The sequence below is a fragment of the Plecotus auritus genome (assembly GCF_963455305.1).
Source record: "Plecotus auritus genome assembly, chromosome: 12".
Lineage (NCBI taxonomy): Eukaryota > Metazoa > Chordata > Mammalia > Chiroptera > Vespertilionidae > Plecotus > Plecotus auritus.
The window spans coordinates 38800001-38811224 of NC_137778.1; the positions used below are offsets into that span (position 1 = coordinate 38800001).

At 59.1% G+C, this 11224-nt stretch overlaps 1 protein-coding gene across 4 annotated transcripts; it reads left to right on the forward strand.

Moving 5' to 3' along the window:
• Positions 1-353: 353 nt before the first annotated feature.
• KCNA2 (potassium voltage-gated channel subfamily A member 2) lies at positions 354-5432 on the forward strand. 4 transcript variants are annotated; one of them, XM_080648982.1, is made up of 3 exons: positions 354-575; positions 2011-2267; positions 2651-5432. In XM_080648982.1, exon 3 carries the CDS (start codon positions 2808-2810, stop codon positions 4305-4307), a length of 1500 nt encoding a protein of 499 aa, XP_080505108.1. In that variant the 5' UTR covers positions 354-575; positions 2011-2267; positions 2651-2807; the 3' UTR covers positions 4308-5432. The 4 variants fall into 4 exon arrangements, with proteins under 4 accessions (XP_080505108.1, XP_080505111.1, XP_080505110.1 ...); XM_080648985.1 differs by lacking the exon at positions 354-575 and adding an exon at positions 809-828; XM_080648984.1 differs by lacking the exon at positions 354-575 and adding an exon at positions 1031-1168.
• The last annotated feature ends 5792 nt before the right edge of the window (positions 5433-11224 follow it).

Consider the following 11224-nt stretch of genomic DNA (forward strand, 5'->3'; position numbering starts at 1 on the left):
GGGGCCAAAGCGGGGTCGTCAGATCCAGGTCGGCAGCATGGCAGCATCGTAATGACCGCAACCCCTGTCCCATGGACCGGATTCCTCCCCGGCCAGCCAGACTGGGACAGCGGCTCTGCAGAGTCCTCCTTGCCTACTTCAGTATTGGGCAGGAAGCCCCCCCATCAACCCTCAACTTCTCCCCTGTTCCCCGCCCGGCAGCACCCCGCCGCGTTCTCCACCAGCTCTGGTTAGTGAGCCCGCCCCTGCGAAAGAAAGGGGCGTTTTTCTGCGGGGTGGGGGCCGAGGCCAGGGATTCAGCCCGGCGGCCTGCGCGGTGGCGGCGGCGGGCGCGCGCCTCGCGGTTCCAGCCCCCGCCGGCCCCTTTAATTCGAGTTCGCAGCCGGGCCAGGTGCGGCGCTGCGTGGCGCGGTGCGGCTGCGGGCGGCGGCCGGGCGCTCCGTACGCGCCGCCCGCGGGACTGCAGAGCCGGCTCCCGGCTGGCCGCCCGCACCCGCCGCCGCCGCCACCACCGCGGTCCCGCCGGCGCTCCGGTCCCCCAGGAACATGGAGGCTCCGGGAGCCCGTCCGGAAGGGTAAATCAGGGTCGGGGCGCTGGGCTGCGGCGCCCGGAGAGGCTGCGGGGCACCCGGCGCCACCTGCAGCGCGGGGGTCGGGCTGAGTCCCGGGCGGGGAAGCCGGGCCGGGTCGGCGGGCGAGGGGCTGGCGCCCCGTGGGAGGGAGGACGCCGAGTGGGCTCGGGACCCCAGGCGGTGCGTGGCGCGGGGCGGAGGGTGAGCGGGGAGCCGGCGGGGGATGCGAAGTGCAGCTGCCGCATAGCCGCGTCTGGTAAATAGCTCCGGTGGCGGGACCGGATCGCTGGGACGCCGGGCTGCGGGCGCCTCCGGCTGGGAATCTACACGGCTCTGCGGCCGAGAAGGGCTTTTCCGCTTCCCCGCGGCCGCGCGCTGCGGCGGAGCCCCCGCGCCCGGGAGGAGGCTGAGATCCGGGGAGGCCGCCCGCTCCTCGCCCCCAGTTCAGGCTCCAGAGTTTCCGGGTGGGGATGGCGCCTCGGTGGTCTTGGCTGCACTCCACAGGCCAAGGAGCCGGGCTGCGCTCGGCCCGCAACGAGAGCCCCACGGACCGGGCAGGAGGGAGTTAAGGCGGCGCTGGCGGCCGCGGCCGGCCGGTGGGTCTAGGCCGCCCGCGCGGAGACGAGCGCGGAGCGCGCGCGGTGGAATCCCGGCCGGGCCCGAGGCGCAGGGGAGAGGGCCCAGACCCCTCCCGCTTCGGGGCGGACGGGATGGGGCCGGCAGGGTGTCCAGCTCAGAAGCCGGCCTCCTCCAGGCTCCCCTCTCGCTGCAGCCAAGCCGCGGGGCAGCCAGGCTGGCCGTTCTGCCGCCCCTGCCCAGGGCGAGGGAGGGATTTTTCTCTGGGGGAGAAATCGGTGGTCCAGCGCCTGCCCGGCTCAAATGCCAAGCGCCTGGAGGGAGGCCTGAGCCCAGGGATACCCGAGGGCGAATCAGTCCTGGGCCCAAGCCAGGCAGCTTTGTGGAGCGAGCTTTCTGCGGGAGCAGTCCCCCTTGCCCAGCTCTGAAGGAGTGTGTGTTGGGGGGACCCTGCGGAGGTCAGAGCGTGGGTAGGCTGCAGTGTGGGAAGCTCTCCGCTTTCCAGAGGCTGGGCCTGACCTGGGGTGGGACGGCTCTGCCCAGAGTCCCTCCTGATGGCTGCTGAGGACCAACAGGGGACCTGGCCCAGCCTGGGAGGCCCCTGGAGGAGACAGACCCAGCCAAGCCTGAAGGCTTGTTCCCGGGGAGAAAATGCTTCCAGCGGATGAAAGCCTGCCCAGAGGAGGCTGAGGGGGGTGGGGGTGGGGGTGGGGGCTAAGCGGGAGTCTCAGGTGTGACCCCAGGTCGGGAAGGGCATGTGGAAGGGAGGCTGCCCCGCAGCCCTGGCCCCACCAGGCAGTGTCCCACCTCCTGAGACTCGGGCTTCTGCTGACCTTTGCATCTCGCCTCCTTCCTTCCACAGGCTCCGGCCCCACGTGCAGCTGTCCTGGCCTCCCGCGTGCCCCTGACCTGGCACCCGCCGCCCCTGCGGCCCAGCCCAGACCTGGAGCTCACCTCCAGGACCTGGCGCCCGCCCTCCTGCCCACGATGACTCACCATTATTTCTAGCTGAAGCGTGGAAACGTGATGGGGAGTCAGGCTGCCTGTGTGTGTAGCTAGGATTCCCTCACCAGCTGATCAGCTCTGCAAGGAAGAGAGCTTCCCGTCCCTGCCTCCCAGGTAAGTCAGTCTCTTATTTAATAACAGCCACGCGTGGCGTCCCCACGTGGGGGTGGTGAGGGGGACCCAGGTCCAAGGTCTGCCACTGCCAATACCTCCCAGGACGCAGGCATCTGCAAGACCTGAGCTCAGCGCCTGAGGGAGGCTCTCTGCCAGCCTCCAGTCCGGGGTTATGCTCCTGCGTGCGGTGCAAAGGGGTCCGCCACCTTCCCTCAGTGCAGGGCATTCCAGAGGGCCCCCCCTCCATGACCCCCAGCCAGGCTCCGAGGTGAAATGAAATTGTGCTTTTCGGTGGCTGTGTCCATGCTTCTGGAGGGAGACACAGACGAGCAACGCAGCCGACACTGAGTGGCCTCACGTCCTTAACTGCCTCTGTCTTTCAGCCAAGCTGTGTCCCTGGCTCCCAGAGAGCCCCCGGGCTCTCCCGCAGGGGCCCAGGCCCATGCGCCCTCATCTCCTGGGACCGTGGGCAGCACCCTGAGCTCCCTGCCACCAGGCAGCTGGACGGCTTAGCGTGAGGCGCTTCTCTCAGCCCCAACTATGACAGTAGCCACCGGAGACCCGGCGGACGAGGCTGCTGCCCTCCCAGGGCACCCGCAGGACACCTATGACCCGGAGGCCGACCACGAGTGCTGCGAGCGGGTGGTGATCAACATCTCGGGGCTGCGGTTCGAGACCCAGCTGAAGACCTTAGCCCAGTTCCCAGAGACCCTCTTAGGGGACCCAAAGAAGCGGATGAGGTACTTTGACCCCCTCCGCAACGAATACTTCTTCGATCGGAACCGCCCCAGCTTCGACGCCATCCTCTACTATTACCAGTCGGGGGGCCGGCTGCGGCGCCCCGTGAACGTGCCCTTAGATATCTTCTCGGAAGAGATCCGGTTCTATGAGCTGGGGGAAGAAGCGATGGAGATGTTTCGGGAAGACGAAGGCTACATCAAAGAGGAAGAGCGGCCTCTGCCCGAGAATGAGTTCCAGAGGCAGGTGTGGCTCCTCTTCGAATACCCAGAGAGCTCGGGGCCTGCCCGGATTATAGCTATCGTGTCCGTCATGGTGATCCTGATCTCCATCGTCAGCTTCTGCCTGGAGACGCTGCCCATCTTCCGGGACGAGAACGAAGACATGCACGGCGGGGGCGTGACCTTCCACACCTACTCCAACAGCACCATCGGGTACCAGCCGTCGACCTCCTTCACCGACCCTTTCTTCATCGTGGAGACGCTGTGCATCATCTGGTTCTCCTTCGAGTTCCTGGTGCGGTTCTTCGCCTGCCCCAGCAAGGCCGGCTTCTTCACCAACATCATGAACATCATCGACATCGTGGCCATCATCCCCTACTTCATCACCCTGGGGACGGAGCTGGCCGAGAAGCCCGAGGATGCCCAGCAGGGCCAGCAGGCCATGTCGCTGGCCATCCTCCGCGTCATCCGGTTGGTAAGAGTCTTTAGGATTTTCAAGCTGTCCAGACACTCCAAAGGTCTCCAGATCCTAGGGCAGACCCTCAAGGCCAGCATGAGGGAATTGGGCCTCCTGATCTTCTTCCTCTTCATCGGGGTCATCCTTTTCTCTAGTGCCGTCTATTTCGCTGAGGCCGATGAGCGAGACTCCCAGTTCCCCAGCATCCCGGATGCCTTCTGGTGGGCAGTCGTCTCCATGACAACTGTAGGCTATGGAGACATGGTCCCGACTACCATTGGGGGCAAGATCGTGGGTTCCCTATGTGCGATTGCAGGTGTGTTAACCATTGCCTTACCAGTCCCCGTCATAGTGTCCAATTTCAACTACTTCTACCACCGGGAGACAGAGGGGGAGGAACAGGCCCAGTACTTGCAAGTGACGAGCTGTCCAAAGATCCCGTCCTCCCCTGACCTAAAGAAAAGTAGAAGTGCCTCTACCATTAGTAAGTCTGACTACATGGAGATCCAGGAGGGGGTGAACAACAGCAACGAGGACTTTAGGGAGGAAAACTTGAAAACGGCCAACTGCACTTTGGCTAATACAAACTATGTGAATATTACCAAAATGTTAACCGATGTCTGATTGCAGCCTATTAGCATACCCACAGCTCAACGGAACTGAATGCAGACGTTGCATAACAGCCTGCACTGTAGTCAGTCTGTTCCACAGTGTGTAATCCGGTTCTGCATGGGAAGCAATAGTCGTGCAAGTGACTTTTGATCTTTTGATTTTTTGATTTAGAACACAGAATAGCTATCCATGGCTTTCACGCGAACCTTCATCGCCGGCTTAGGGGGGTTTCCAAAGATGGGAGTCACCTATGGAGCCAGGATTTTTGAGGCCACCTCATAGCACATACCTAACCTGAGACCCACCTTTCCTCCCTGGGTAAATGCACACAGCATCCAGGAGATGCACCGCCCCCCGCCCCGCACCCCCCTCCCCTCCCATCTGAGCCCACCTGCACAGGGAACCAAGGTGGCTTGGCTTTAACGTGCCGGTAATTACGCGAGAGGTCGTTTCCATTTTGCATTGAAAAGAACACACCGTCCTGTGTGTTGGAATCCCTTTCTCGGTCACAGGCTGGGGTCTGTGAATCGCAGCTGCCAAGTAGATGCTCCGAGGCTTGTGTTTCATAACGGAAAATGCTGCATTTGGGTTTTTTTTCTCTGCAGTGTCGATGAGAGGGAAGCCCGGGGGAGGGAGAGTTAGTGTGACCGGTTGCAAGATGCCAAGTCTCTCATTTGCTCCCTTAGGCCTGTGGAGAGAAGCTAACACGCCCAGGGACCTCTCCACTTCAAATGTCACCATTTTTGCAGGCTTCCGGGTCACAAAAGCACATCCAGTCTCTTGGTTTCCCCGGGAGTTTGCAGATGTCTGCTTTCCCGGCGCTGTGGCCCAGCTGCCCTGACACTGCAGTGGAATGTCCAGCGATGCTACAGAGCTGCATGGGTGTTTGTTGCATGAACCTCAATATTTAAAACACAGGAGATAACCTATTTTCTTAGTAGCCTACACAGTATTCATCTTTAGAGTATTAATAGCCTAGGAATGGCATTGAACTAGGGTGTTCCACCCCATCCCCCCATCGGAAGATAAAAGCCCTCAATCAGGAGAAAAAAATAGACTGACGGTTCAGAATGGGGACCCAAACTTTTGGCCCTCCAGCCCACCCCATCCCTGCTCTTCCAGATGGGGGCACAGGCCTCTGCAAAGCCAGGAGAGCGAGCGGGGAAGGCAGTGTCTAAACACCTCAGCAGCTGAGCCATGGGCAGGACTGTCCAGCCGTCCAGGGCATCGGGCCCTGAGGAAGGCCATCTATGGATCCAGTGTATATAAATATATCCCGAGTCTCTCTCACCAGTTCCTCTACTGGCTAGCTCTAGAAATAATTGCATTTGGACCTTGTATAAGCTTATGCAATATTTTTGACACAGGGCAATTTATGCATGTGTTTGACTATGTGCACTACAGTGTATGTATGTATATGTACACATATACATACGTGTGTGTGTGTGTGTTGGTACGCGCACACACTCACACATATATTCGCTCCCTGGAGTTCAGGTTCAGGAGCAAATCCCCTGCTTGGTGGGTTGGTTATCTAAGAGGCCTCATGGGTTCCTGGGCCTCACGGGTAACCCCACAGGTCCTGGGCTTGCTGCCATTGCCTCAGGCACGCCCGTCTCCGTGGATTCGTAGACGTTAGAATTGTCTTTCTGCCCTCCATGTGCTGCAGCTTCAGTCCCCGTGGCTGAGGCTTGTCTTACTGAGTGCAGAGGGGCCCCGCGGCCCTCGCGGCTCCAGCTGTCCTGGGCCACCCCGCCCCAGGCCTCCCCTTCACCGCCCTTCATGGTCACCACCTCCATTCTCATCGCTCTCCACCCCGTGCTGTCATTGCCATCGGCTCTGCATCAGTCCCTTCCATGAACCTTTCCCTTGAGGGCCAGAGTGGATCACCTGCTTTGAAGCCAAGGAGGCCAGCGAGGAGGGCTTCTGGGGACCCAGTTCCAAGGGTCTGGACTTAGGGAGCCTCTTCCGTGGGGAACTTTAAAATCCCGGGACCAACGGGTGAAGTCCCTGGATGAGCCACAGGCATCATTGCGATTGACAGTCTCGGACTCTCTCCCTATTAGATGGGCAACCAGAGCTGCTTCAACAGACCGCGGGATGGTAGAGGATCGGCCCCAGCCCCAGAAGAGGTTGAGAGTGACCGAGCGCGCACAGCCTCCAGGCAGAGTCAGGCTGGCCCTGGAACGGGGTGAGGTGGGGAGGCTTTGCCTCACAGCCTGGGCCTCTTTGCCTTTCAACGTAATAGCTTAAATGCCCAAACACAGCGAGCTGTGTGGTCGGGCTGCCCACTCGTGGCCCCAGCCCCAGCCTTACGGTTGGCTATTTAGCACCTACAGTTACCTTGGGGGTGGGGCACCAGCTCAGGGTGCTAGGCCCAGGGTGCTCACTAGTTCCTGGTCACCCACATCCCCAGGTGTCTGCAGGGCATCCCAGGCCCAGCGCAGAGCCTCTGTGCTTCTCTCCCCCTCCTCGTGGGAGATGGTGCTGAACTTCTGAGACATGGGGCAAGCGGGACCCAACCCATTCCTAAGGCCTAGGTCAAGGGTAGATATTTATCCCCGTGTCCTTGACCTAGGACTACAAAACCTTCACACACACAGGCACACATGCATGCACACCCACCACAAAAGAGGTACACTGCTGCCACATACACAAAGACAAAACATGCAACGCACCTGCAAAATACACAGAGACCAAATTAAGACAGGTACGTGGTTATACCCGTATCCAAAATGCGCATCCAGCACACACACAGAATGGACTTACAATACAGAACATACACGGAGACCTACATGCACCATGTACGAGACATGACCTGCACCCACATGCAGAATACACAAAAACTACACGAACACAAGGAGTGCACATACGGAATACAGAGAGGCTAATTTGCTGTTGTTCTGCACTCCAAATACACAAACTCGGTGTAAACACACGATGCTTTGATTCTTACAAGGCACACAAGATGCAGCACACACAACCAACAACACACAATGTACATGAAATGCATACATATACTCAGACCCATCGCTCCGCCCCCAGAGCTATAAATTCCTCGGTATCAACAGAAGATCAGATTTAATCACCTTTCCCTGGCCTGTGTCCATACCCCTCAGTATCCTTCAAGAAGTCTCTTCCTCTAGTCTCTCCTCTCCCTCCCACCCCCAGATTTCACAGAAGTAGCCCCCCACGTTTAAAGCAGAAAGATGGGCCCTCATTGTCAAGATCTGAGATTTAGAATGGGAATCTCATGGGGTTTCTACCTATTCACCTTCCACCAGAAACCTGGCTTCAGAGTGTGGAAGGACCTGGGACAGCTCGTGGTCTATGAACACACCTCCTTGCCCTGCCCTTTCCTTCCAAGCCAGACCACACAGAGACCCCAGTAGCCCCGGCTCCCCTGCTCCCAACCCCTGGGATCTCTGGACTCAGACCCCTTCCGTGAAAAGCAGCGATGGTTTAAGAAGCAAGTGTCCTGGGCCCAGAACCAGAGAGATCCCCCAACATGCTCTCCGTCGACAGACCTTATTGCCCCTCCAACCCCAGTGGCTTTGTGGGGGCCTGGTCGGACAGTCAGGACTTCATACAGATTTCTCTCTTCAGATGAGCTCCCTTCATGCTTGTGGGTCCCCTCGGTGGGCGTTCAACCCCGGCATGCTCTTCCCTCCCCTCTGACCCCCGGGCTCCGCCTGGATGCCCTGCCTCCCACCCGCTGCTGCGCCTGGAGGAACCGCACCCCCATCCAGCTTAAGTAAAACATGATGAAAGACGAACCTGATGCTACACCAGTGAACGGCCCCTCTTGGTTCAAGGGCCTGATTTTGGTCCCATGTTCCAAGGCCCGGGAAGTGCTTGGTGAGATGGCCCGCTGCTGGGGGTTGCCGACAGGGATAGGCCTTCCCATCGGGAGGGCCAGCTAGGAGCTGGGTGTGTTTTGGCAAAGTCTTCCCCTCAAATGGAGGTTGGGGGTTGAAGTCAGGCATCTGATCAGGCCCCCCGGGTGTGTAGATGTGTCCCACCTGCTCTCAAGGACAGTCACAGCTCCCGGCCTCCACGGAGGGAAGCAGCGGCAGTGGGGACCGATGGATGAGCCCACAGTTGCAAAGTTTGTGCAGAATACTGGCCTTTCCAGGGTGTCCAAGCCAAGCAGCCATTCCCTTAGCTTCAGCAGGTGCCTCTGCAGGGTCAGCCTTTCAGGAAAGTTGGGGTTTGCCGGAGGCTGGAGGGAAGGAGGTTCGGGGCCGGTGGGCAGGCTGTCAGGGGAAGAGAGGGGGGCCGAGCTGGTCACATTTCAGAGGAAGCTCTTCAGGAGCCGGATGTTAGCAAAGGACGGAGTTAAGGCTTGGTGCTCCCGGAGCTTCTGGTGTTGGACCCCCGCTCTTCCTCTGCCGCCTCCCCGCCCCCCATCCCTCCCAGCTGGGCTTCTGAGGACGGGTAGGAGTGTCAGCAGGAGGTTAGCCTTTAAAAGGGGGCCCCGGGGGAGTGTGTCCAGACTCCATTGCCCGACGTGGAAAGGGGTCCCCTGAAGCTGAGTTGGCCCGAGCCCCCAGCCTGGGTGCTTGTGCGGCTGCCCTGTGTGGGGCGCGCAGTAGGGCCTCCTGTCTGCTCCTTCTGGGCCTCTCACTCCGTTGCGGTGAGGTCTTTGGCCCACTGACTTCCTGGTCAGCGTACGCATCAGGGCCCACCCGTGTGGAGAAAGGCAGTGCCCTCTGCAGAGGCTCGGGCTGGGGGTTCGGTGCTGCCCACCGAAGAGGGGCAGACGCCGGCTCTCTCCAAAGGAAACCCCAGGACAGTTAGCAAGTTGCATGCGAGGCGGCACCGTCCGCCCATGTCCGGCAGGAAGAGCGCAGTGCTTTGACGGGTTAACCCAGCAGACGGTGGGGAGCCCTGCCCCAGGTCTGGCTCTTTGGGGGACATTGCCATGAGCCTCCACCAGGTGATAGCCACCTGTTTCATAGGGCAGGTCCACTGTAATGTCCAGGGTGCCCCTTGGCAACACTGTGGAGGGGCCCCCAGCCTTGGCAAAGTGTCCATGGCCAGGTTTGAACCCCTGACCCTAACCTTATTAAGATCGTGAGCCATCTGAGCCGACTGGCTGGCCACTGGCTGCAGGGAGGTGTCCCCGTGGCTACCGGGACCATCCTCTCCATCCTCAGACTTGGCCCTTGTTGAGACCAGCCCACCGAAGCAGCAGGCAGGGCAGGTGGAGGTGGCGATCGGATCCCCTACGAGCCGGACTGGTCTCTTCCTCCAGCGAATTGAGTTCACATGCCCCTTCTCTCTGCTTCCTTCCCACCACAGCTCAGCTCCATTTCTCATAGTTCGTGTTCGAATCTTTTTAAAGAGGAAAAGTGCAATAAAATAAATAGTGACTGTTTTCTTTAGCAATAGCTATTTCAAAATCTTGTTCTCAGGACTGAAGTGGTAGTCCCTGGGTTATCAGACAATGCCCGTGGCGCTACAGTGCCCTGTCTCCATCGTCCCCTCTCCTCCCCACGAGTTCAAGTTCACGTGCCCCTGTCCTGGAATGTAAACCTCCTTCTGGAATGTAAACACATGTGCAGGGGTGCAGCGCACGCACACGGCAGGCCCAGGAGAAGGCACCCTCTGTCACCTGTCTCCTTCCCGTTGCACCTCTCGGTCTCCAAGCGCATCTCTGTCCCTCTCCCCCACCCTTTGCCTCCCCCTTCTGTCTGCTCTCCCGCGGCATTCATTTTGGGTGACCTCGGGCAGCCGGTCTCGCTGACTTTCAGGCAGCCTGGCCGGCATAAGGAAAGCCTGCAGCAAGCACTCCCCAGTAGGTAGGAGTAACGCGTCCTGAGCCATTCCAGATCATTCCCATGCACTAAAAGCCATTACTCGACCCGTTTCCTCTCCTCCCCTCCCCTCCCCAGGGACGTGGATGCTGGGGGAATGTGGTTGGAGGTTGGCCCCTAGGACCGGTGGCCCGGGCAGATTTGGGAAGTTGCCCTCCGACTGTCCTTCACAATAAGCTGCCTCGCTTAACCGAAGGGACTCCCGGAGAGCTGCAGAGGGAAGCGAGCCGTCGTGCGCAGAGGCCTCTGGGATGGGCGTCTGGGTGGTTAGGACGTGATGCTCATGACATAAAGACCCCTCCCCCCACTATGGTGTGCAGTTGCACAAATATTTGCACACATAACGAGGGGCTTCAGAAGAGGCCCTTTTCCTGAAAAAAAAAAAAAAAAAAACCTGAGAGATTAATATTCAGACTGGACAATCAGGGAAGGGTGGCCACCCCGTTCTAATCCTCTCCAATCTACCTTGCTCCATCCACATGTGCACAGTGACCCCTCAGTGAACTGATGGCGAAATCCTCAGGGAAGGGTCTGTCCTGCTTTGCTTTGCAATTCTGGGGGGTGTTGGTCCAACCTCTGTTATTGAGAGAGAGAGAGAGAAAAAAGACATCTCCTAAGTAGGTTCGTGGAAACGTTCCCGCCTTAGTGAGTCAAGTGCTCGAAGACGACGGGAGACCTTGCGTTGCTCAGGGTCAACACTGTGAACCTCAGAGCTCCCGGTGCAGTGTGGATGGAGACCAAAGAGATAGGCCCCCGGGCGCTGGCTGCCCGCGTCCCCGGGAGCCGGCCGGCCGGGCGGAGCGTGGCTCCCTCGGATGGCGCCCTTGCCGGCATTTGCCTCTTTCGACGGAAAGTTTAGTCAGCAAACAGGATCCTCGTTAATGGAGGTTTGGGTTCATCGGTCCTGAGTTATCGGAGGTTTTCCATATATACATATGTCTGTGTATATAGATGTATAGTATATGTATATATGTATACCATTGTTTAAAAATTAGCGAGTTACACAGGAACCGGTCCCCCGAGCCTCACCGAATAAATTTGGCGATCCAAGAAATCAACCGAATTCACTTGAATTTTTCAGATGACCTTCCTTTGCATTCTGACCACTTC

Excerpts from the sequence above, each read along its gene's own strand:
- KCNA2 (XM_080648982.1), top strand. The coding sequence starts at position 2,808 with ATGACAGTAGCCACCGGAGACCCGGCGGACGAGGCTGCTGCCCTCCCA.